At 40.6% G+C, this 26,597-nt stretch overlaps 1 protein-coding gene and 1 long non-coding RNA gene across 2 annotated transcripts; one reads left to right on the top strand and one right to left on the bottom strand.

Moving 5' to 3' along the window:
• The first annotated feature begins 71 nt into the window (after positions 1–71).
• LOC144236632 (uncharacterized) lies at positions 72–25,695 on the top strand. The gene is made up of 5 exons (XR_013336632.1): positions 72–160; positions 8,735–8,839; positions 13,263–13,496; positions 22,389–22,563; positions 25,640–25,695. It is a non-coding gene; the product is annotated as an uncharacterized LOC144236632 (long non-coding RNA).
• Positions 16,168–21,935, bottom strand: COX7A2 (cytochrome c oxidase subunit 7A2). The gene is made up of 4 exons (XM_077770253.1): positions 21,826–21,935; positions 20,291–20,380; positions 17,767–17,851; positions 16,168–16,372 (listed from the first exon to the last, which is right to left on the bottom strand). Exons 1-4 carry the CDS (start codon positions 21,841–21,843, stop codon positions 16,314–16,316), a joined length of 252 nt encoding a protein of 83 aa, XP_077626379.1. The 5' UTR covers positions 21,844–21,935; the 3' UTR covers positions 16,168–16,313.
• Positions 25,696–26,597: the final 902 nt, after the last annotated feature.

Raw genomic sequence — 26,597 nt, 5'->3', positions numbered from 1 at the left:
GCCAACCGCGCAAGCCCATTGTTGCATCACTTTTGGAAACCTGCGAGGCGGTGACAGAAGGCGGAATCTCAAGGGAGAAGGCATGCCCAGCAGTCTCCAGCTTGGTCGCCTCATGCTGGCCTGCTCCGCCTTTCCTGCCGGACATAATAACCTCTGATGTGTAAGTGAGTGTGAATGTGCGACTCAGTCTGCCTTGCCTGCCGAGTATGATTCTGTGGCTGCACGGGCGGGCACCCTTAAGGTCCCTAAAAGCTCATGGAGTCTGAGTGGGCCCGTCTGCGGTTCCATGGTGAAAGGCATATAGTCTATGGTGGCATCGGAATAGTTTCTGATGTTAAGTCACAATGCTGAGGCTGCTACAGCTGAGCGTCACCTAAGTTCTTTTGGGACATGGCCAGATGGGCATCTGATTGGTTTCCTCATTAGTAGGGGTGTTGTGCCCAAATCTTGAGTCCCCTGAGACCTCCAAGGAGCCGACACCAATGCATAAGGGTCTTTATTACAAGCTCGAGCAGGGGCTCACTCGTCTACCGGCGCAGCGGCAGCAAAGGTGAAGCCCCGAACAATAGCGAGCAGGGATTTTATGGGGTAAGGGACGGGGGTGTTACGGTGCACACGTTGTACGTATAGCATCATCACATAAGCACCAATCGTAATTGTACAGTACCCATAGTAACAGTTTTGACCATTCAGTATCTGTGAGGTGCTCATTACTTTTGGCGGGACACAATCATGACCTTTGAGAATCCTTTGAAAATGACCAATTATGAGGTGAGCTCAGAGGGCCTATGTGGGGTTCAGGCAAGCGGTGAGAAATTGGCTAGTTTATACAGAGTAAATACCTGCAGTTCCCAGCCCTGACTCAGACCACGGGAATGTTACACATTTCTTTTGCTTGGCTGATCTGAGGGAGGTCCGAGGGTGGCTTCAGCTGAACTTTTCCTGGAATTAGGGCTACGTGCAGCCCAAGGTTGCTCTTAATGGAGGACTTAATTTCAGGCTCTTCAGGAGCACCCCTACGCCTCTGTCTTTGCGACTCCATCTCACGGGAACACTGTAGATTCAGGATGGAGCCAAAAAGGGGTTTTTGGGAATTATGGAATTAAGATGATCCCCGGCAAGTTAAGGACACTTTGTGAGTTGAAATGGCCCACTTTTGATGTGGGATGGCCCTCGGAGGGAGCCTTAAGTGTCCCAAAGGGCCACTGCATCTGGTGTGTTGTCACCGGAGACCCAGGTCACCCTGATCAGTTACCATATATCGACTCCTGATTAGAGATTGCTCAAACCCGTCCCCCTTGGGTGTGATTTACCTACAACAAACAGGGACAGGCTAGGGCCTTAGTCGCCTCAACAAAGCGGCCCAAGGAAGGTCAACAGAAGTCCCAACCTCCATAATCTCACTGGTGATCCAGAGAAATAACTAATCTTGCCCCCACCATATGAACCCCCCAGTTCCCCATACTCTGCCACCTTCAGTCTCCCCACCACCTCCAGACTCGGCAGATCCTCTCTCCCCTGGACCAGTGACCAGACTGCACCCTGGGCCAGGCGCAGGTGCTCTCCAGATGCCCATCCACATCCACTGGTACCAAGAGGCTCTCCCATGGAGGATCCGAACAAGGGCTAAGAAGCCCGTAAATATGCCCAGTAGCAAGAAGAATCCCCCAGGGATTACTAGGAGATACTATGCAAGGTTTACANGGGAGGCCCAAAACCTCCTTAGCAAGGGATCAATGTGCCTACTGCAAGGAGAAAGGACATTGGTCTCAACCAGGGAAAGTCCCAGAAACGCAGCCAATATGCACAAGAACCCTGCAAAAAAGACATCATAGGCCTAGCAGAAATAGATTCAGATTGAGGGGGGGCAGGCTCACTTCTTCTTGGCCCCTGTGAGCCCACCGTCAAAACAAAAGTAGGAGCCAAACTATGACTTTTATATGAACTCAGGGGCCACACAGTAGGGCATGAGTTCCTGTCCCTACCTGAGTGCCCTATCCCTCTCCTTGCCGGGGATATACTCTCAAAGCTGGGGCCCAAGTAACCTCTGAGCCAACGGGACACACCAGGCTCCAATTGGATCCAAGACAAGAAAAATCAGGCCCCTTATAATGGCAACCACTACATTAAGAGAGGAAAAATGGAGAGTACTCTGTGCCCAGGCCCAACAGAGTGGCCCACCTGAATTCAGGATTGCCTTCCCCACTGTATGGGCCCAAGACAACCCCCCTGCCAGATTTGCCCACAACCAGACCCCTGTCAGTATAGAGTTCATCTCAGGGGATTAACTGGGAGAGACACAGAGACAGCAGCAATATGCCCTCCCACAAGAGGCAAGGGCAGGCATTCAAGAAGCAGACATGCTTGTGGAATGCCAATCACTCTGAAACACCCCGCTCTTGCCAATCAGGAAGCCGGAAAGCAAGTACCAACCAGTTCAAGCCTTGAACCCGGTGGTCCCAAACCCATACACCTTCGTCAGCCAGATTCCGGGCTCTGCCAGCTGGTTTAGCTACCTAGACTTGAAGGATGCCTTCTTCTGTCTCTGCTTGGCCCACTGGAGGCAACCTTGTTTGCCTTCTAATGGACTGAACCTGACATGGGGCATCAGACAACTGACTTTGACACACCTCCCATAGGGGTTTAAAAACTCGTTTACTGTCTTTGGGGAGGCACTGGCTAGAGACCTCGTTGGCTTTCCAAGGGAGGCCACATGCTGCANAGGGGGGGGGGGGGGGAGGGGGCTGTGAGAATTCCTAGAGGCAGGATTCTGCTGAATCTGGGTTCCCAGATTCTCTGCAATAGGAAGACCCCTCTATAATCTCTTGGTAGGGCCAGATCAAGAACCCCCTGTCTGGACAGAGGAGGCTGAAGCCACCTTCCTAGGGATAAAGGCCACCTTGGGGCAGGCACCAGCCCTTGGCCTGCTGGATACAGAAAAGCATTTTAATCTCTTTGTCCATGAGAAAGAAAACGTTGCCCTCAGGGTTTTCACATAGACAGTTGGCCCTTGACAATGGCCAGTAGCATACCTGTTGAAGAGGCTGGGCCCAGTGGCCAAAGGATGGCCACCATGCCTTAGGGCACTAGCAGCCATAGTTCTGATCATTAAAAAGGCAGATAAGCTCACCCTGAGACAAGAACTTCATGTTAAAGTCCCCCATGCTGTCGTACCGGGGGCACTCAAAACGGGTTAGATTTCACAGACGTCCAGCCAAGCTGAGGATTTAGATACCTGCTAGTGATAGTCTGTACATACTCTGGATGGGTCAAAGCCTTCCCAACCAGGAAGGAACAGAGCCGGGAAGTAGCCAAGGTCCTCCTGAAAAGAAATTGACCCCTGATTTGGCTTACCCGTCACAATCCACAGTGATAATGGGCCTGTGTTCGTGGCAGACATTATATAAATTTTAACCAACTCCCTCAACATCACTTGGACTGCTTACCAGCCTCAAAGCTCAGGGAAAGTAGAGCAGATGAATCGCACCTTAAGGTAAGCTGAGTCAAGTTCTGTCAGGAAACAGACTTCCATGGCCAGACCTGTTGCCCTTGGCCCTTCTGCGTGTCCATTGCACACCAGGAACTCAAGGTTTCTCCCCTTTTAAGCTAATATATGGGAGGCCCCCTCCATGTCTAGGGAGGCTCCCAGAGAACCTATACCAAACAGGGGACAAGGGAATAAGAAAACGACTTTAAGCTTTAGGGGCCACCCTAAATAAGTTACATTGATATGCTGTAGAGAGGGCCCCCAATTTCTTTAGGATCCTCTATACACCCCTTCTCACCAGGGGATTCAGTCTGGGTCAAAGATTGGAAACAAAGGACTCAGTCAAACCATAGTGGACTGGGCCTTATATCATTATTCCAACCACCCCTACTGCCCTCAAGGTCATAGGTATCACTCCATGAGTCCACCATTCCAGAGTCAAAAGGGCCAATCCTGAGGAGCCCCAGACTTGGAAGATTGACCCAAGTCTGACAAACCCACTCAAAGCGACCTTCTGGAGGGTCCTAGATTCTTAGGATCTTCAGCCCTGAAGCCTTCTTCACACGTAGTTGGCACTTGGGCTGAAGTCACTCAAACGGCTATAGACTAGAACAGCTAAGGCTCCTCGGACATTTCTCCATCTTTCTCTCTGGAAGGCCTCCCTACATGGTGACCTCAGGTGGACATTTTGCACAGCAGGGGAGGCTCCATATGTAAGTGTCCCAAGAGAAATGATCAGAAGCTACATGGACTTATCTAACCTAGCTTTGGAAGTGACACAGTATCACTTCAGCCACATTTATTCATCAAGGCAGCCACCAGACCACCCAGGTTCAAGAGGTGGTCTTGAAAGAAGTCCCAAAGACTCGGTGGACATATTTTAAATACCACCACACACCCCTTAAAGATTGGCCCTCCCATCATCTATTCAGCTGGATCACCTGTGAGTCCACAGAACCTGCTTTCTATGGCCATCTGCACCTCCAGACCCTCTTCTCCCATCACTGTCCTTGTGGATAGTTTCCACTTTCATTTCACAGACCTCCTTTCCTAGGATGGACTGTTTAGAGAGAGAGAGGTCATGGTCTTTGTGAAAAGGAACCAGGATTTCTGGTTAACCCCCAGTTATTATTCAACCCAGCTAAGACAAAGACTCTCATAACCAGTGTTTCAAGTTAAATTTTAGGCCTTATTTCGTCTCCAAAGAAGAAGGAAAATACAGAGACTGCCAACTGGCAGTGGGGAAGGCTCTCCTATGCTGGCGAAGCCCAAACCTACCAGCTGTCCAGTATAAGCACAGAAACAAAAAGCAGGCAGGTCAGTGTGGAAGGAAAAGCCTGCCTGCCCTCCTAACCTCTAAAGGTGGATTCCTTGTATATCGCTTTGTCCACCTGAGCAGAAAAGATGAGCATCTGGAATCTAAGCCCTTTCTCCTTTGAATGTCTCTCCACTCAATATCAATTCCTTGAATAAAAATTCGAGTGGGAGCCTAGAGTAATGAGTATTCTTCAAAAACAATTTCACTGGGAAATATTAAATGAAATTTCCAGTGACAGCTTAACCATTTTAGGCAGAAAAAGAACCTGATATAATTCATGCATATTGGTAAAAGGAAAGGAAAGAAATTTCGTGATGCTTAATTTAGGACATAGAGTCCACTATGTGGAAATAAATGCCTCAAGACCCCAAATATCTTTGGATCAGTCTTAATTTACATTAAAGTTACCTTGTTTGCTCATTTGTTTGTTTTGTTTTGTTTTATTTTAAGCAGGAAACATTGAGGGATATGTTTGGAAGCTGTTTTGGTGAGCACATTTGAGAATGCAAACCACAAGATTTACAATTGGCTTTGTTTGGATAAAATAGAACTGAGCATGTATACATGTCAGTTACCATAAAATATAAGTAAAATTTACACTTATTCTGTGTTTTGTCATCACAACATTGAATTTCTGTGTAACTCCGTGACTATGGGGAGGAAAGAGTTTTCCTATAATCCTCAATTTATCTGACAAGTTTTTAGAACTCCTACTTGTAACCTTTAGGTTATAAATATTTGTTTTGAGAAACTGCATTTGTTAAAGTGTTGTAGGAAACTGTTCATGGAGACGTAAACTCTGCCAAGGAAGGTTGATTTTATCCACCAACCTTGAACTACTAGTCCATTGCTTTTTGACCTTGCTCAATGGTAAAACAAAAACACTATGGACAGTTTCTTAAAATTAGGAACATTGCCAAAAGCATTCTTACTTACAAAAGTATATTACAAAATAACTTTAATAGGCCAACTTTAAAACACAGTGTAGAATCCTGATTTTTCATAACCCTAGCATGGAGCCCTGGTGAGATGCCCTGTCTCTTTGATTTCCTGACATTCCACCTAATAGATGTCAAACTCTGAATAAGAAGCACACTTGGAGGCTTTTTGGAGGATCAATGTCAAAAGAAAAAATAGGTATGGAAACCTCAGAAACATGATAGAAAATGAAGAGATAAATATAGGGAGTGAAGTTGTGAAATATGTCATGATCGTATTATTTTTACTGACAGTGTAAAACTCACATCAATATTAAAACTGAAATCAAAGGAAATCCAAGTCTCATAAAAGTTTCCTAACATCATCCTGTCAGAGGATGCTTCCCAGTTCCAAACCCAAGCATTGTAGTCACACTGAAGTTTAAGTTTATGGGTGTTAAGAATATTCTGTAAAGACAACCAACTGGATGTCTTCACAGATCAACAAAAGAAAAATGGGGAGAAGGAACACTGTTTTAGCTTAGGACATAACAAACGTATACAGGATACAGTCTTTGGTAAGGGCTTGACTTGAAAAAAACACATAAAAACATTTTGGGGTCACTTGAGGCAATTGAAAATAGTATATTAGGAAATAATGATTCATTCATCAGGAGTGATAATGGCACCATGTGATATAGGATTATATGCTGACATATTTTGGAGTGAAACTTCAATTTAAAATGGTTTGGTGGGAAAAATCCACATAGATCACGTATATGTGGTAAGACAACAATTGGTTATAAAAGTGTTGAATACCCTTTTTGTTCCGATTTTCTTTATGTCTGAAAAATTTCAAATTAAAGTTTTTAAACTACATGGATGTTACTCCTGTCCCTAGATTTTTTTTAATTCTTAAAATAATAAGGAAAGGTGTGTTAAAGTTAGCTTAAGAAAATGGGACCTATAAGTTCAAAAAGCTAGCAAATATAGTCAAAGGGCTGTTGTGCAGAGGTGAAGGCCCTCACCACTGAAACGAAACAAGTCTAGAAATGTTGACTCACCCTCGGATTTCTGTGGACAGTGCTATGCCAGCTGTGCTTCCCTCATGACCATCAGGCAGAATGGCAAAGTGTAGTTACCCCAGGAGCCAACCAAGTCCACCAGAGGTCAAAAGCGTGGCCTCTCAACATGGATGGAGCTAGAGCCTAGTGAAATAATCGGTCAGAGAAAGACAAATACCGTATGATTTCACTCATATGTTTTTGTAAGAAACAAACAAAAGAAAAAAGAGACAAACTAAGAAACTCTTAACTATAGAAAACAAAATGATGCTTACCAGAGGAGAGGTAGGTGGGGGGATGGGTGAAATAGGTGAAGGGGATTAAGGAGTGCACTTGTCATGATGAACACTAATGTATAGAATGATTGAATCACTAGATGGTACACCTAAAACTAATATAACACTGTATGTTAACTATACTGGAATTAAAATTAAATAGGTAAATAAGTGTTGGATTCTCTTTATTGGTTTCAGTGTTTCAGTCTCCCAAACTAAATTAAACAATTGGTCAGAATAAGCCTCTGTGTCATTGTGTAACAGTAAGAGCAATGAGTAACCCTATAAATAGTAATAATGATGCCTAACATTTACTGAGCACTCAGGGAAAGGCACCATAAATTGGTTTGGACATTGAAGACAATGCTTCAATATCATGATAAAGCATGTTGTACACACTGAGCTGTGTGGTCATTATGAGTAGTCTTTCCTTAAGCCAGGTGTTCAACAGAAATTTATTAAAGTCTTTCGTAGCATCTAAGTGGGCAGTCTCCCAAGGTTAAGCACTATTGGCCAACTGTACAGGAGTTACATGGCAGCTGGGACACTCTTCCTTCCTTCCACCTTTTTCTCCCCTAACTCCTGTTTGTCCTGACTTCATCCCTCTGCCTGTGAGAAGAACTTCCTCCACTCCAAGCTGGCTGAGGCGGTCTGCATACTCCCTTACTACAGTTGTAGCCTTTATTATCCATCTAATCCTTTGGGCCATTACACACACAGCTCAAGACCAACATGTTCATATCTCTATTCATTTTTTTTTTCGTATCTCTACTGATTTATCAACTTATCTCTCCTGCCCTCACTAACCAGAAATATTGTATCTTCCTTCTGGACACCTCCTCTTTGCACAAATGCTCAGGAACAGAAGGAAGTAACAGTCTAAAGAAAGGCGGTGGGGGGGCTGTTCTTCAGTCTAGGCTCCCCATCCAGAAACAAGACTGAGTCAGTCCCTGAGGGCTATGGCTTCTTGTAGATACCTGAAGTCACTCAGTTCAGCTCCCAGGGTAATTAGGAGGATCAAATGACCTAAATTGGGTGGCAGCACTCCACAAAGAAATAACTAGGGCTATGCTACTTGTTAAATAGCCTGATGTTGGGTTCATTTTGTCTTCCTTATTTAATACTTTCTACTCTATGTCAAAACTTCAAAATTGTATTTTTATAAAACTTTTTTTCAACTGTTAAGAACTCGGCATGTATTCAGAGGGTGCTCATAAAATACCTATTCAAAAAATATTCTATAATAGACTAAGGAAGCATTAAGACTGTCATCTCCAAGGAACTTGCAATTGAATGGAGAAAATAACGAATGTAAGGCACGCTTGCTGTTACATGTAAGCACATGTAGGCAGTGCCATCGGAGTACAGAGAAATTGACTTCTGACTGGCAAGAGGCTGATACTGTAAACTGAAGTTTAATGACATGTTATATCAGTCTACAGTGATAGGAGGAAGAATGTGAAGTTTTCCCCTTTCTCTCTATCCAACACTGCCTCCTAGTGGTGCCATGGTCCCTTTGTAGTGCCTCTCAACTCCTCCCAGAGAGGTACAGAAAGGGAAATGGAAACACGGCATCAACAAGTTGCTATAGAATCTAAAGTGATTTGTGAACATTATTTTTTAGTTGAGCCATCTTAAGTGAAGCCTTCATCTCCCTTGTTTTTCCTTTCCAGGAAAACTGTTCTACCAAGAAAGTGTCACGTACCATGGGTCCTAGCATTGTTATCACAGAGTGCACTGGGTAAAGGCAAAGCACCCTCCAAAAAAGATATAAAAAGGTAAAGGAGAGTTCTAACACTGCCTTTATGGAAGGGTCGATTTCTGTTCGCAGGCTGTGATGAGAGTAGCCTCCTCGTAGAGACTGCTTAGGGGAAGGGGGGGTGGGGTCACAGTTCCCTGAGTTTGAGTCTAATTGAAATGTGGTCCCAAGAGCATTGAAATCTTGATGTATGTATCAAAAGATGAAAATCCTGTCATGTCAAAAGTGGAGCTGTTTTCTGTTTTGCAAGAAGTGACAGCTTAGGTACCCTTGTCCTGGAAAGTCCCCCACGATAAGCCAAGTGACTGTTCAAGGACAAAACTGAGGCTCTAGGTTCATGTAAAAGGTTGTCAGTGCAGCAGATGGAATTACAGCTTTGAATACTTTCTGTTCCATCAACAAAACAAAAATGTCAATATTTCCTTTCTATATATGGGTTGGGACATTGTGTGCCTAAAAATGGTTGCTTCTTTTTGTGGCCCATGAGGGTTTTATCAGAGAGGCACTAACAGGAGCCCAAAGCTGGAACAAGTCATCTTCACCAGAAACCTTGAAAGGCTTGCAAGTTGTGCACCAGAATTGGTGCCTCAAGGCCCCGCTGAGGAAATGTGGCTCAGAATATATAACTCACTGAGAGCAAGAAGTTTGTTCCATGGATATTCATCCCAGGGCCTAGAACCTTGCTGGGTTCATAGGAGGCATTTCAATGTTTGTTGAATGAACACATGAAGGAAAAGTGCTGCCCATTTCCCAAACAAACCAGTTCTGCCCTGGGACAACAGGGAAGGGTAGGTTTGGGAACAGAAGACAGCACCCTGGGCAGAGCAGCGCCCAGCTGAGTTGATTGTTCATGGTATTGATGAAGCAGTCTGACAAGAAGGGCAAAAGAGAGGAATATGGAAAAGCATATTGCTGGTAATATGTGAAGGGCTGATGACACAGAAATGAAATAGGACACTTTGAGGTACAGCAGTGCTTCTGTGTGAACAGGTGGGAATTTTGGTCATTTGGACACTAATGTAAATGTGACCTTCACGGGCTCCCAAGCTGGGTGACCATCAGCATAAGTAGCACAACTCAGCACTAGCCCCTAATGTGTCCGGGGCAGCTCTCTTCTGGTCTACTATTCCCATATTTTAACATTGGAGTGCATAGACATTGGGCCCCGTTTTTGAAGGAACATGCTATAACTATAAATTATAATTTCTGGTCCTAGGTCATATCCACCATCAGCTTTCCTTTTTCCTCTGATTACTGAAGGTAGAAATCTAAAAATAATGTCACTGGCCTTCTTTACAAATCACCCATTCTTCTCTTCTGCTCTCTTCATGGTGTTTATTCTGCTTCTCAAGCAAAATGTGACTCATAAAACTTCAGATTATTGTTAATATCCTTACTAACACCTCTTGCCACCCTTAACTTAGTCTCACCCAACACGACAATTCACACTTTCCTCAATACTTTTATCTTTTTAATGTTTATTTATTTTGAAAGAGAGTGTGAGCAGGGGGAGGGGAAGAGAGAGAGGGAGAGAAAGAATCTCAAGCAGGCTCCTCACTGTTGGTGCAGAGCCTGATGTGGGGCTCGATCTCACAAACCATGAGATCATGACCTGAGCCAAAATCAAGAGTTGGATGCTTAACTGACTGAGTCACTCAGGCACTTTCCTCAATATTTTTAAATTTTGCTTAGTCTATTATAATATTCTCCTCATTAGCCATTCTATTTCCACTCTGGTCTATCTTCAATACTAGTGCCTAAACCTTCTGAAATCAGGAAATCTTGCAACAGATCCTTGGATACATTTGGATACAAATTTAATTTTAAAATTAAAATAAAAAAAAAGTGTTTCTGAAATGGTAATATAATACATTGTACTTACTAAATGTTCTATATGTATCCATTTTTTTTCTTTCTCAGCATGCTTAATTATCACCTATAATTAAAAAATTCTGCCAGTTAAAAAGCTTGATTTGGAAAATAATGATCACAGATGTATTATTTAAACTAGGCTGCTGCCATTTTTGAGAAATGAGGCTAGGGTATCTTTTAAGACTTGAGAAATAAACTGACATTTAAAATTGCTCCTTGAGAAATGTATCATTTTGTCTTATTTTGTTTGTTTTGACATCTTTCAGTCCTACGAAGGGATTCTGTTAGTTGATTTTTGTCCAGATCTTTATTGATATAGACAGAGTTAAACAAAAAAGAGACTCCTAGTTTCTCATCCATCACAGGCATTTCTGGTCTATTTCTTCTTAGTATGTTACAACTAAAGTGGAAAGAACCCTTTAAAGAACGTCATCCTGACCAGTAGGATAGAATCAAGGTGGGAAAATGACTGTTGGGGGCTGGGTGAGAAGGGAAAATGAGTGATTGGCATGGAGGAAGGCTCTTGTTGAGATGATATATGGATGTTGTTGGATGTTATACGGAAACCAACTTGACAATAAACTATATAAAAAATAAATAAATAAAAACTATTTTAAAAATAAAATAATGGGGCGCCTGGGTGGCTTAGTTGGTTAAGCACCCGACTTTCGCCTAGGTCATGATCTCGCGGTTCGTGGGTTCGAGCCCTGCGTCGGGCTCTGTGCTGACTGCCAGCTCAGAGCCTGGAGCCTGTTTCAGAGTCTGTGACTCCCTCTCTCTCTGACCCTCCCCTGCTCACGCTGTTTCTTTCTCTCTCCTAGAAATAAATTTAAAAAAATTTAAAAATTAAAAAAAAAATAAAATAAAAATGAAAGAAAAGAAAAATGACTGTTGTATGTCCCGTGAATGTTTCAGTTAAGTGCATTGGTTGAGGTAAAATGGTCAGGAGAGATGTAACAAGGCCAAACAAGAACATCAGCCTTTAGTCAACAAGAATAATCCCAAGAGAATATCTTTAGCAACTCCTCAGAAGGAAGATGATGGCCTCCTATAAGAGGTCAATAGAGATCTGACATAATCTCAGAATTCAAGGAAACAGCCCATCTTTCATTATATATTAAAGGCACATTTATAATTGGAAGCCAATAATCAAATCCAAATCAATTTACCCACACACACATTATATTTGGGCATGAAGGCTACAGAAATACAATATTATAAATTCTTCTTCGTGTAGCATACTCCATATATGCTTTAAAATCACCATTTCAATACACAGTTCTCTATTTTCCAAGCAATCTAATTGTAAACATGTAATCACTTTTTTCGCTGGTGTATTACACTAGGACAAAAATTTGGAAACTCTTGGTGTTGATTGGTCTTCTGCATTAATGAGATGATGCGCCTGTGTTGCTCAGTTGGTGGGACCACTGACTCTTTGATTTTGACTCAGGTCATGATCTTACGGTCCTGAGATCTGGCTCCACACTGACACCTACATGAACTATGTAAGCAAAATGGTAAAAGATACTTGCCAATGGAATGCATCCAAGACGAGGAACAGGCACAGATGTGGGCATCAGACATTAGAGCTAGGAACGGGAAGGTTGACTTTATTCGTTTAAAAAACACACTAGAGGGGCGCCTGGGTGGCTTAGTCNAGGGCGACTTCGCCCGCGGCCCGCATCGCTACAGCATCGCCGCCGCCGCGCGTCCGCGCCCGCCGCGGCCCTGTAGCCACCTGGTCACAGGAATACCTACCCACTGTCCCAGGGTCTACGACATTTCTATCCACAGTCGAAATGTCACCGGGTACCCTGCCAATACCATTGTCGTTGGAGGCCGCCCAGTCTGCAGTCAAGTTTGGGAGGACTTCTTCACCTTCCTGGGCATCTTCCTGGCCGTCATCTTGTTCCCATTTGGGTTCATCTGCTGTTCTCCCTCCAGGAAGCAAAGATGCCCCAAGAGTGAGTGAAGCAAACTTTGCTTCAAGAGAACACCACACCTGGCTTTCCTACATCCTGCCATCTTTTTCTAATGTAAATGTGTACAATAAATAGCTTTATTTGATTTAACTTTCAGGATTGTTTTGTAAAGTGAGGTGGGATAGATCTGGCTAGTGGGAACTGAGGTCTCACGGGCACAGGGGTCACAGCCTTGGACACACAGCAACACTGCTCCCAGGGTGAATGACAACCCAATAAAACATTGCTTTTATTTTTTGTGGTCTTCAATTTGAGAAATGTGAGAAATAATGTTTTAAATAAACGAGTCATACCATTGTACAAAACAAACAAACAAAAAACAAACAAGAAAAAACACGCTGGAGAAAGACTCTTAGTTGCAAACTCAATACCCAGTCTCCTCTCCTTACTTTATAGAACTCTAATTTTTCTTGGCAATCTGCCCAGCTAAGACATTTCTTGGCCTCTTTGAATCCAGGCATGATCATGGGACAAAGTTCTGGGCAAACACATTTAAGCTGAGGTCTTTGTTTGGAGCTTCTAAAGCTCTTTAAAGAGACCTCACTCATCTGGCATGTGTTCCTTCACCAATCCCTCTTCCTGCAGAAAACAAAGAAAATAGCTGGAGCTGCTGCGGTCACCTTATAAGAACAACACACACTAAGGAGAGCGGAAAGACAGCACTTAGGATGTGGTTGAAATTGTGAGCCTGCCCTACCAGCCCTGAGCAGCTCAGAGTCCCTGCTTTGTGTCAAGTTGAGAAGGACATGAGATGAAAAAAGAGAGTTCCTTTTTCCAGAGAGCCAACAATAGAAGCAGCTAACATTTATTACACACTTGGTATGTACCAGAAATCATTCTTTGTGCTTTATATGCATTAGAATAACACGTGCATGAAGTATTATTCCATGTATACAGATGAGGATACACATGCAGCTGGGTTAGCTACTTGTGGTAATTCGAGGCTTGAAGCTGGATCTTCTATCACGTGTGTGGTTAACTACAATGCTATACTGGTTTCTAGTCTTATCAACTATAATTCAAATTTGAACTCAAATTTAAAGGGATGAAAGTCTTGATGAAAAGGAGTACAGGGAACATAGGGAGCAGAGGGGAGAATGTCAAAGTTTCCAGCAGAATCTAGGGCACTTACCAGGGGTGTCAAAAATGAGTATGCATGGGGCACGTGGGTGGCTCAGTTGGTTGAGCGTCCAACTTCGGCTCAGGTCATGTTCTCACAGTTTGTGAGTTTCAGCCCCGCAATGGCCTCTCTGCTGTCAGCATGGAGCCCATTTTGGATCCTGTCTCCCTTTCTCTCTCTCTCAAAAATAAAGTTTTAAAAAATGAGTATGCATTCACCAAGCAGATCAATATGAGATGTGATGACAGTGCTTAGTTTGGATCTTATATATGAAGACAGATGTTAAGTAGGTAGGTAGATTTTAAATTATAGCAATCAATGTGAAAGTGGACAACGGACCTAGAGACTGTACAGATTGCTCTTCCAAGAAGCTTGACTGTACAAATGAAATGCAAGTCTGTAGGGTATTCATATTTGTAGGATATTCATATATACATTGCTATTAACAGTGTACTGAAGCTATCCCAGTCAACATTTAATCAAACACATAAGATAAAGTATACTGGAAAGACCATGAACTTTAAGAATCAGACAAAACTGGATTTGAAAACTTGTGCTGTCACTTATTTGTAGCTTTGTGTACACTGCATGCCTTCTGAGCTTGTTCCTTCATCTGTAAATAATTTAACTTCATATAGAACAGCTACAGACTACAAATTTAACAAAATATCACTTAAATATATCTCGTATGGTATTTGTATTAATGGAATACCATCATCACGTAACTTCTATTTAGCAAAGGGTACTAATCTCAAATACTATCTGGTAAAGAATAAAAAGGAGATTGGAAATGAAGGTGGTTGCTTCCTGATGGCCACATTTGAACACTTCGAATGGACTTTTCTGTGGACTTCTGGTTAGGCCTTGAAATCTATCAGTAATTGTTAACGGCTCTCTTACTAAATTCTAAGTATAGCAGACATATTTTCACTGGATTTTGCCCAGCAACCCCAATTCTGGGATCTTGCCCTTCCATCCCTCCCCATCTCCACCCCTGGTTACAATGCAGATTTTTAAAGTGAAGCACAAATACTTAAACTTAGCATTAATTTTTAAAATTCTTCAAGTATCTTAAGAATTCCAGTATTTCTCAAGTAATCTTAAACATTATCCCTTCTTGCCATGATAACATAGCCCAAACAGAACATGTTCACATGGAAAAATGCTTTATAAATTGTTATGTCAGGATTAGTAAAGCACCTCTCACAATACTGAGATGAAGGCTATCAGAGCCTATCAGGCTATTTTTCATACACAACAGTATCTTTCACATCATGTCATAAAAGAATTTCAAATCACATTTATGGAAGTTAAATTCTCCTCTGTAAAGTGCTGACAGATGTAGCTTGTTTCAAAATATCAGTGGCTGCTTTTTAGCTCCAAATCACCAAATTGGACCAGACTCCAGCCCAACTTCAGTTATTCCACTCCCTTCCAAAGCAGTGTTTCTCTGCTGCTATTAGTAATAAGATGCTGTCAGAAGTTGGCAAGATTCCTGTATTTAGTGGCAGGTTAGATAATGTGGCTACCAAGATCCTTTCAAACCTTTGAGATTGAAGGCTGAGACATCTTTTAATAGGTACCTTTGGTGATGGATTTACTTTTAAGCTTCAATGTCTCCACATGAAGACTTAGATATTAGCTATTTCAGATTTGACTCATTTTTTCCAAATATACTTTTACTTTTATCTAGAACTGAAGTTTATTAAACCATTATTCATTGATTTCCTTAGATCGAATTGCACCTAGATTCTATAAACTTCATAGTGTTACAAACGTACACCTAGTAGAGATGACAAAGTATGACCCCTTAGGTCCCCCCAGAAGATGGCTTTTAGAAATGAATTAGTATTTTAAGGGAAGTTACACTTTATGTTATGGATTAAAGTAACAGAATACAAGCCCATTGTTAGTGTGTAAGAACAAGTCATAAATTATTTTATAGCTTCTCTACTAAAGCCTAATTTTAAGCTGTGGAATAAATCCAATATTTGAACATATGCTAACATAGCTGAGAAAGCAAAAAAGAAACTTGAACCCCAGGAACCAAAAATGACCTGCTTCCACTAACCCCAGGTTCTAGCATATCCCAAGACACAGTACAGCAGGGAGTGAAGGATTCAAAGAAAAATGCTTTCAAGTGTCACATTCATTCACAGCTGAAAACCATCCACTGTATAATTCTGAACTGCTCTATTATATTAAATAATTTATTTATAAAAATAAAATTTCCCCAATATAACAATGGTATTTTATACCATGCTAATGACTAAAGAACCATTTTTTTGCTCCCTACCTAAGAGGGACAAGGCTGATCAAAAACTGAAATTATTGGTGTAATGTATTCTAAAGTGATAAAATAAGACAAAGCATGGTAAAGACTGCTTTATTGGAGGCAGTTAGTATAAGTCAATAAATATTGATCCCCGAAGAAGAACTCAGTTATTTATCAATTATTGGTCCATAGAGAGCTGAATGAAACTGAACCAACTGCCTGTTGAGATGATAAACTGAAGTCAGTCTTGCTTCTTGGGAAATGAAGCCATAGCTAGCTGATATATGGCATATGCTGTTCCTAAAAAAGAAAAGGAAACAAAAAAAGAACTTACAAGAAATTCTGATCTTTACAGGTATAGCAGACATAATACTCCAGCTAAAAGTTGTTAACAGAAAGGGAAGTCTGGTATTAAGACTACTTTTATGGGAACACAGAAAAGTATTTTGATAGGTGCTGGTAAAATTTGAAATAAATACATGTAGAATACAGTTAATCTAGTTTTAGTAGCACTTAACTTCAGAGGAAAGTGTTAGATACAATATGATAATCTATTTGTCAAATTGATAATAACATGCAAAAAATTTTCAAATAAGATTAAGAATATGTATCAAGGTTATTTCCGTACTAAACTAAGATTGCCTGAGAAATGCTAAGAATGATTCAAAAATAAAAAAAGAAGTCAAGATATACAAGCACTCCCTAAAGTATATTATTAATATTAAACCAAGGAAGAACGACACATCATTTTTAAATGATCAAATTTGATGTAAGAATAGCTAATAACTGTTTACCAGAATATTTAGGAAATAGTCACACTGACCAAAAAGAACTTAGGACTCTATCTTAAGACAGCCCAAACGTCACAATCTGATTGTTGTCTTCATCCATAAATGCCACTTCACTCTATTCAAACCAAGCCAAAGAAAGGACCTTGATATCAGCAGGGGGACTTCGTAACTAGGGTTCAAATTTCAGCTTTTCCACACAAAGGCAATATTAACTTGGGTAATTAACATAAAATTTCTTCATCTTTAAAATGAGGACACATTATAGACAATAAAAAGGTTACAGAAATCCATTTATGTGGCATTGCTAGCAATAAGATGAGCACACAGTAATCACTCAAATATTGTTTCCATTCCTCCCCCAGAGAGCAATCACTTAAATTCTTAACTTTGCTCTTAGCATACAAATTTGTAATATTCCATTGCTAATACTGAACAATGGACCTGCCCAATCCACAGAAAAAAATATCAAAGCACTTTGTGTACAATAAGTACTGTTCTTTCTATACAGGTTTTGTTTCTGTCATAAACATGTATGTTCAGAAATTAGATGTAAAGTGTGTTATTATGTATCGCAATAAAAATGTTTAAAAAGTCCCTGTTATAGGAGATGGTGTAGAGATGTTTTCGGTTCCTCCAAAGGCCTGTAAGAACACGGGTAGCACACTCTGAAAGCCACCTCTATCATAAATAGTCCAAACTTTACTGCTTTATTTTTTTAAGATATTAAAATGTTCTTATACAGTATGTATCAATCATTATCTTGAATCCTTACACGTAAAGCAGTAAGATCTCAGATCTGGAGACAGTCTTCCTATGTTAAAATACTGACATAGTAAAAGGAATGAAGTTGTTAGTAATCCTTACTGTTACCTATTGGTAAGTCAAGCATTCCAAATAGCTTACCACCAACTGTAAGTATCATAGTGGCTCTATACAGGAGGGCATCAGCTACTCCACCCTTTAGATGCACTGGAATTCCATTATCCTCCTAGATTAAAAAAATAATTAATACATGCATCATTGGTTTTCAACTAAGTTCAAAACACTAATCCATTCATATGAAATTAAGCACTTCTTAAACCCCTAGAATTAAAATATTGTAAATATAAAAATTAAAAGACTACAATTTTCCTGATTCTGTACCTATTACCACTAAAGTATTAAAATAAGAACTTCTAAAAGTCAACATTCTTTCTCTTACATTTAATGAGATCCAATAAAGATTTGCCTTCCAACAAATATATGTTAAAGCTGTGAAAATATACTGAGTTCATCAGCTGTATTATTAAAAAGATCAGTAATCCTCACACTTTTTTATTTATTTTGAGAGAAAGAGAACAAGTGGGAAAGGAGCAGAGAGAGGGAGACATTCTCACACAGGATCTGTGCTATCAGGGCAGAGGTGGAGCTTGAACTCACAAACTGCAAGATCATGACCTGAGCCCAAGATCAAGAGAAGGACCCTCAACCAACTGAGCCACCTAGGTACCCCTCTCCTCACACCTTAGATTTAATCATAAGGTAGATTTGGTTCAATTTACAATTTCTCAACTTTCCAAGGGTGTGAAAGCCATATACCTTCAGGAGAAACTATACTTTAAATTCTGAAATTTCACCTTTTGCCAGGCTAGTGATATGCGGTATGATCCTCTCATGACGCTGGGCAGTGGCAGCCAGCCACAACTCCGTCAGCCACACGATGACCAAGTTAAACAACCAGTATACTTACCAGCATTTTGTACCCGTGGAACCATTCTGTTTTTCACTTTCAGCCCAGTATTCAAGAAATTACATGAGATATTCAACACTTTATTCTAAAATAGGCTCTGTGTTAGACGATTTTACCTAGCTGTGAGCCAAAGTATGTGTTGTAAGCATATTTAAGGCAGGCTAGGATAAGCTATATTTGGTAGGTTAAGTGTAGTATATGAATCTTCAACTGAACATATTTTCAACTTATGATGGGTTACTGTTTTATGGCCTAACTGCACCATAAGTCAAGGAAGATCTGTATAGGATACGCTTAACCAACTGAGTCACCCAGGCGCCCCACCATTATTTATTTTTTGAGACAGAGCATGAGTGGGGTAGGGGCAGAGAGAAAGAGGGAGACATAGAAGCAGGCTCCAGGCTCTGAGCTGTCAGTACAGAGCCTGATGTGGGGCTTGAACCCAGGAGCTGTGAGATCATGACCTGAGCCGGAGTCTGATGTTCAACCTACTGAGCCACCCAGGCGCCCCTGTAGGACCTGATTTTATACTGGGGTTATTAGTCTTTTGTTATATTTTAAAAATTTGCTCTCAATTTGTCACTTGTACTCATAAGTGCAATTTTTGTCCTTTACAGCTTCTAGGCTTTGTAAAGACTTACTTAGAAAGACTTCCCCACCCCTAAGAGAAAAGAAATATTCTCCTATGGTGACTGTAATAGTACTGAATTGTACACTCAAAATTTGCTAAGAAAGTAATCTTAAGTGTTCTCACTAAACAAACAAAAAGGTCAAGTATTTGAGGTAATGGATGTGTTAATTAACTTAATTATGGTAATTATTCACAGACACATTAAACATCACACTGTACACCTCTTTAAAAATAAAACCCATCAGGTACAACCTAACTATATATAATTTTTATTTGTCAATCGTAACTCACTAAAACTGGAAAAATATATTCTCTTCCAATGTTTTTTGACAGAAGCATTTATACCTGCAATTTGCCTTTTATTTTTTTATTTTATTTTATTAAATTTTTTTAATGTTTTATTTATTTCTGAGAGAGAGAGACAGCATGAAGAGGGGAGGGTCAGAGAAAGAGGGAGATACAGAATCTGAAATAGGCTCCAGGCTCTGAGCTAGCTGTCAGCACAGAGCCCAACGCAGGGTTCGAACCCACGAACCGTGAGATCATGACCTGAGCCGAAGTTGGACACTTAACCGACTGGTCAACCGACTGGTTGAGCCACCCAGGCGCCCCTGCAATTTACCTTTTAATATACAATATAAAGGGATAGAACTTTACTTCCTTTAAAATAGCCAATTTTTGTAATACCAATTTATTGTATCCTTTCCACACTGATATGAAATAGCACCTTTAACATATATTAAATTTCTACATATATTATTTGTTCTATTTCTGGGCCCTTTCTATGGTCTATTTGTCTATTCTTATGAAACTACCCAACAGAGTGCCAACCCAATGTAACTCCTACAAAGTGTCTTTAACGTGCACCTTTCCCTCTCGTGTCTTCTGCTTCCCCAAAAGCCTCCTGGATATAGTAAATACCCAATTAACTACCAATAGACAGTTTATTATTTTGCTAATACAACAAGATGAGTAACTACCAAACATCTCCAGATTTACTTCCTATCTCCTACTTTTGGTAATTATTATTATTACAAGTAACAATCTCCTATAAAATATTTCAGTACCTGAAATAGCTTTTGCTTCTCTGGAACTTTATTTTCAAACTGCCTGCGTGAAGCAGTACTTATGGTCCTCTGGGCAATCTGACGAAGAGCCTGAAATAAAAAAAAAATCCATATATACTGATCAGATTTAGATCTTAAAGAAACTTTCAAAACCAACTATTTTCAATCTTTAGTATTTCAGAAGAGGGAAATTGACAGTTTAAAGATACCCGATTTGTCAATAACAGAGCCCTCAACCAGCAGTCAGGTTTTCCAATTTGTTGCCCATCCACTACTTTTTTTTTCTTGAAGTTTATTTTGAGAGAGAGAGAGAGACAGACAGACAGAAAGAATCCCAAGCAGATTCTGAGCTGCCAGTGCAGAGCCTGACGCAGGGCTCAATCTCACAATCTAGCAACTGGGAGATCATGACCTGAGCAGTAATCAAGAGCCGGATGCTTATCCTAAGTGACTGAGCCACCCAGGCACCCCCATCCACTACTCTTTATATTAAAATCCTACAGTCTCCAAATACCACATTCAAGTAGTAATTCATGCAGATTCTGAGGGGAAAGAAAAATCATCTTTACCTGACTTGAACTAGTAGCATTATATAATCCTTGAGTAAAACATATTGACATACAGATATTACAAGAATAAAGAATGGTTACAAAATAGACTAAAAGTTCAAATATTTTCATTTACAACTTTACCATATTATTAAAAGTCTACTATTCGATACCAAAATAGACTGACATGGTTCCTACTTAATTAAAATGCTGAACCCATTACATTTTTCCTAAAATAGGAACTAATGGGGTACAATTCTTTTCAAAAAGTGACTTGCATTATATATCCAGTTTAATTAATGAAACATATGCACTACATATTCCAAAACAGATGATATATTGAGAACTAAGTAAAACCTTATTAAATAATTACAAAAGAGAACGGTCACTGTTACATTTTCCTTCTTTTTCGAAAATTTGGGAAAGTATTTCACAGGCTCAAAGCCGGTGGAGGGGTGAAGGACACTGCAGAACTGCCTGACTGAAGCAACACACTTCAGTCTGACTGCTCTTGAAGTCCCAACCAAAACTGAATGACTTGCTTTTTAAACCGCATTCTGATGCTCTCAAAGCATCAGAAACGTTGAAACCTAAGGCCTTTCAATGTGCCGGTGGAACATGTTTCTATTTGAAGCTTTCGGGTATCAGAAACTTCCCAGTTCGATCTTGATTTTACTATCAAAATTACCGACTTCATCAATGACTTGTAGAGTTAGAGGTGACCACTAAAGAAACCAGGGCTGTCCAACCCACCGTCCCCTGTTCATCTTCCCAGCCTCCCCATTCCCTACAACTACCCCGCACAGCCGGGAACAAGAGGAAGGGAAAGTAACGTCAGACGAAAAGGACACGGACCAAGGTGACTTCAGAAGCCGCCTTCTCTCGCCCTCCTTCCCTCCCAGAAGAGGCTTTTCAGTCATGGTCCCTTAGCCTTCGCTCCCAGCCTTCCCGCCCCACATCAAGAATGCAAGCCGAGAAGCTCCTCACCAGCAGATTCCGCAGCATGTTGGCTCGGTTACTACCCACCAACCGCGACAACCGAACACCAGGAACGAAAACGACAACAACGGAACCGGAACCACCTCTGGCCTCGCGCAAGCGTCAGGGAGCTTAATACCTCGGGAGGGGGAGGGGCTTGAGCCTCTAACCATAGAGAGCCGAAGAAAAGTGAGAGCGGCCGTACGGCTGTGGCCGCTCTAGCCGACTGGCGGTTTCCGTGCCTTGATCTCGTTTCTAACCTGGCGGATGTCCTTCAGGCGGCTGGTCCCTGGAGCTAAGGCTGGGAGAAGCAACGTTTGAGACCAGAGAGGCGAGGAGTGACGTGTTATGCACTTTTTACACAGCTTAGATAAAATTAACGTGAGTCCAGGCTACCATAGAAAAGTAGTGTATTTTGAACGAGAAGGTGTTTTAAAAACTCTGAGCAAAATGAACCATTGTTTTGATGCTGAAGGAACACTGGTTGGTCTAACTGTAAGTTATGAAGCAGGATGCAACACAAAACAAAAAGGTTAACTCCTCTTACATGGATACAATCTTTTTTTCCGTAGAAGAAACTTTGTGAGGGCGTTATTGTTCCTTGTGCTGAGAATCTGCTGTAAAGAGCTGCGTCGGGATACCAATTTTTATCTTCTTGTACCTTTGGATGCTGCAGAACTCCCCATGCAAGAAACGCTACCAGTGTCCCGACATTGTGAAAGCTGTTCGCTCGTTTCTTCGTGTCTGGTAAAATGCTGGAAAGAGGGGAAGATTTGTAATTGTGGGACAAGAAATGGGATGGCACATCTGGACGCTTAAGTCTTGCTGGCCCAGGGCACTTTCCATGATCGGAGGTTCTAGGCAGAGCAAATACTGGATAGACAGGCCGTCAGTGTATCTTGCTTCTAGCAGTCTTGCCTGAACAATGCCACAGTACAAAGATCTTTAGCCTTTGTCCCCACCAACTGTGTATAAATGTAAACATAAAAATACTTATCCTATACTAAAATAAATCTTTCCACCTTTTTTTTTTTACAAACTCTAATAATTATTCCATTGTCATTTCAAATAGAAAGTGGATGATATATGGGTTCAGCATAGGTGAACTGTGTAGATAAAAATTAGTAACATCAAAATTACTATTCCTTCTAATATTTTGGGTTAGATCCACCGAATTACCTGTCCTCAGTCTTCCTCTCCAAGGTTTGTAAATACCCAATTCATCTCTTTCCTAGATAGGGACTGAAAGGTTCTGGCTTATTCCCCCTTCTGCATTACGCACTGTGATCAAATCCTTGAGGACAATTACTAGGCACCAACAGCTGGAGCATACAAATTTTTAAAAAGTGTACTGTCTGTAATCTGAACTTGTTAAAGTTCTATGTGCTCTCTTACATTTTCTCTATCTAGACAACTAGATTGTAAACCTCTCAAGAACAGATTATTTTAATTTTTTGCCAGTCCCCCAGTACTGCTTAAAGGGTTAAAGGTTAACCAGCAGATGAATTAATGATACATAATGGGTGACAGATCTATATATTGGATGTAGGACACATGGCTCTGTCCAAAAAGAACCAAAGATTCACATAAAATAGATTCTGAAATAGATGCAGATCCTTATTTGTATGTCACATAGTACAATTTTTCCCTCTTTCCTAGATCATTCCATCAGCATATAAACATACTCCCGTATTAAACAAACAAGGCTTAGATTTCAATTACCATACCATTTCTCTTAAAACAGATTTCTTGGGGCGCCTGGGTGGCTCAGTCGATTAAGCGTCCAACTCTTGATTTTGGCTCAGGTCATGATCTCATGGTCTTGAGATCAAATCCCCTGTCAGCACAGAGCCTGCTTGGGATTCTCTCTTTTCACCTCTTTCTGCCCCGTCCTCTCAAAATAAACATTTAAAAAATAAAAACAAAACCGATTTCTTTACATTTCTCTTCTTCCCTTCCTCTCCTAATTTTTTAAATCCCATTTCAGGCAGGCTTTTACTGCTTTTCCTAGGATCCCCAATAGCTTCTACATCATTGAATAAAGTCGATCTCAATTTTCATTTTTACCATCTATCAGCAACTAAATTTAACATAATTGATCACTCCTTCACAATATGCTTTGTTTTTAATTTGGAAATAATCTATAAATGCCATACAGTATAATAGGCAACACATAGGTATAGTCATATACAGTCCTAGGGGGCTTCCTCCATCCACTACACTTGATAGTTCTCCATTCAGCAGTGTTTTTTAGTCTCCTGAAACTTCATCCTCTGAACCTCTAAATTTCAGAGTACTACTTTTTATTTTTTTTTTTTATATTCATCCCATTTGTGATTTCATCCACTGCCATGAAATACCATTTGTGTGCTGGCAACTCTCCAGCCTGACCTTTCCCTTTGACTCCAGACATCTCCACTTAGATGTCTAATGGGCACTGCAAACTTACCAAAACTGAATTCTACTTTCCATTCATTTATTTCCAAGGCTTCTCCTCTGAAATTTTCTTCATTTCAAGCACCAAACTTTAACTGTTTTCTATCATACCCTATAAACTAATCCATTAGAAAATTTCTGTTGAATACATACACCTTCAAAATATAATCTGAATCTGACCACTTATCATCTCCACTGCTACCACACTCCAGGCCAAGCCATCATCATCTTTTGTTTGCATTACTGCAGAAGCCTGTTCAACTAGTTTTCCTACTTGTACTTTTATATTCAGTCGATTTTCCACACAACAATGATCCTTTTAAAGATTTAAGTTAGCTAATTTTCTTCACTGCTGTACTTACAGCATCTAGAATAGTAACCGGCAGATAGAAAATGCTCAGTAATTATTGGTTAAAGGAACAGTATGCTGGAGCACCTGGGTGACTTAGTTAAGTGTCCAACTTCGGCTCAGGTTGTGATCTCACAGTTCATGAGTTCGAGCCCCACAGTCAGACTCTGCTGTCAGCTCGGAGCCTGGAGCCTATTTCAGATTCTGTGTCTCCCTCTTTCTTTGCCCTTCCCCTGCTAGAACTGTTTCTCTCTCTAATTAGTTAATTAATTAAAGGAACAGTATGCTGCATAAAGAATGAACTTACTGAGAATAAAAATTCAAAACATCTTTGATACTCATTGTACTACTTTCAAACAGTATTTAGTCCCAGGATTCCTCACTCATTTTCTCCTTGCTCCTGTTCTATAAATTTTGATTATCCTGACAGAAAAATATACCTGAAATTTGCCTGAGTGCCTATCAAACTTTATTGGATCATCTCAAGCATACTTGAAATTTGTTACTACATTTGTAAATTCATGCTCTGTAGCAAAAGAGTTCTTTCCTTTTTTTTTTTTTTCTTTTTTCTTTTGGGAGAGAGGGAGAGAGAGCACACATGCACAATCAGGGTAGAGGCAGAAAGAGAGGGAAAGAAAGAACCTTAAGCAGGCCCCATGCCCAGTGCAGAGCCTAATGCTGAGCTTGATCTCAAGACTGAATCATGACCTGACCCTAAATCAAGAGTTGGATGCTTAACTGACTGAAGCACTCAGGCACTCCAGAAGAGTTATTTTGGAAAGTTTTCTTTCCAAAATATTAGTTCGAGTTTCTTTGTAAAATTAGAAATTATTATTAGATTGTTAGAAATGATTAGGAAGTATTTCCTTCAGAGGTTTTTGAACATTATAATAGAACTGGCAGTACTCCATTTAGATATATGGTAAATCTGTGGTAATGGTTAACTGAAGCCTGAGATAAGTTTGTGTGAAAATAATTCACAATTACTAATGTGAAGTTACCAAATGACACAGTTACTCCCTATTTCTCTTCCTTTAGAAAACAAACAAGATGGGATGCCTAGGTGGCTCAGTCGGTTGAGCATCCGACTTTGGGTACTACTTTTTACTCACGGTTCGCGGGTTAGAGCCTTGCGTAGGACTCTGTGCTTACAGCCAGCTCAGAGCTTGGAGCCTGTTTCAGATTCTGTGTCTCCCTTTTTCTCTGACCCTCCCCTGCTCATGCTGTCTCCGTCTCTCTCTCAAAAATAAATAAAACATTGGGGCACCTGGGTGGCTCAGTGGGTTAAGCGACCGACTTCGGCTCAGGTCATGATCTCACGGTTCGCGGGTTAGAGCCTTGCGTAGGACTCTGTGCTTACAGCCAGCTCAGAGCTTGGAGCCTGTTTCGGATTCTGTGTCTCCCTTTCTCTCTGACACTCCCCTGCACACGCTATCTCTCTCTCTCTCTCTAGCTCAGAAATAAATAAAAAGCATTAAAAAAATTTTTTTAAAGAAATAAAACATTAAAAAGATTAAAAAAAAACACACCAAGATTACAACTCTTACTTTGATCCTCCTGTAGCAACTATAAATTAAAAAAGGAAAGCCAGAATAATGTTTTGTGTGAATGGGATGTGTGTTTTAAATCTGGAACCATGCTTAAACCACTTCCAGTTTTACAAAAGCAAATATAGCAGAATAGGTTCGTGTTAAGTTTAGTGTACAAAAACTACTAGTCAGATAAAAGACAGCACATCAATATATGTAATTCCTTATATTCTTTTATTACAGTTAGGAGTCAAGAAATACTTGGTTATCTCTTAATTGCTGTATTTATTATTAATGATTTCTCTAATTGCAAGCCTCACTCTTTTCATCATGAAAGTTAAGGGGTGGCTTTGGACTAATAATCTTTATCTCTGGTTCTAAAGTCTTTTTGTATGAAAAAATAATGTATAAAATATATGAATGAGTTCACTCCTTGTTGAACAATAATTTATTGACTACTTAATATG

This window comes from Crocuta crocuta, unplaced genomic scaffold, assembly GCF_008692635.1.
Source record: "Crocuta crocuta isolate KB4526 unplaced genomic scaffold, BGI_CrCroc_1.0 scaffold270, whole genome shotgun sequence".
Classification (NCBI taxonomy): Eukaryota; Metazoa; Chordata; class Mammalia; order Carnivora; family Hyaenidae; genus Crocuta; species Crocuta crocuta.
Note: the sequence above shows the minus strand (reverse complement) of the source record. Positions and strands in the feature narration are given on the sequence as shown.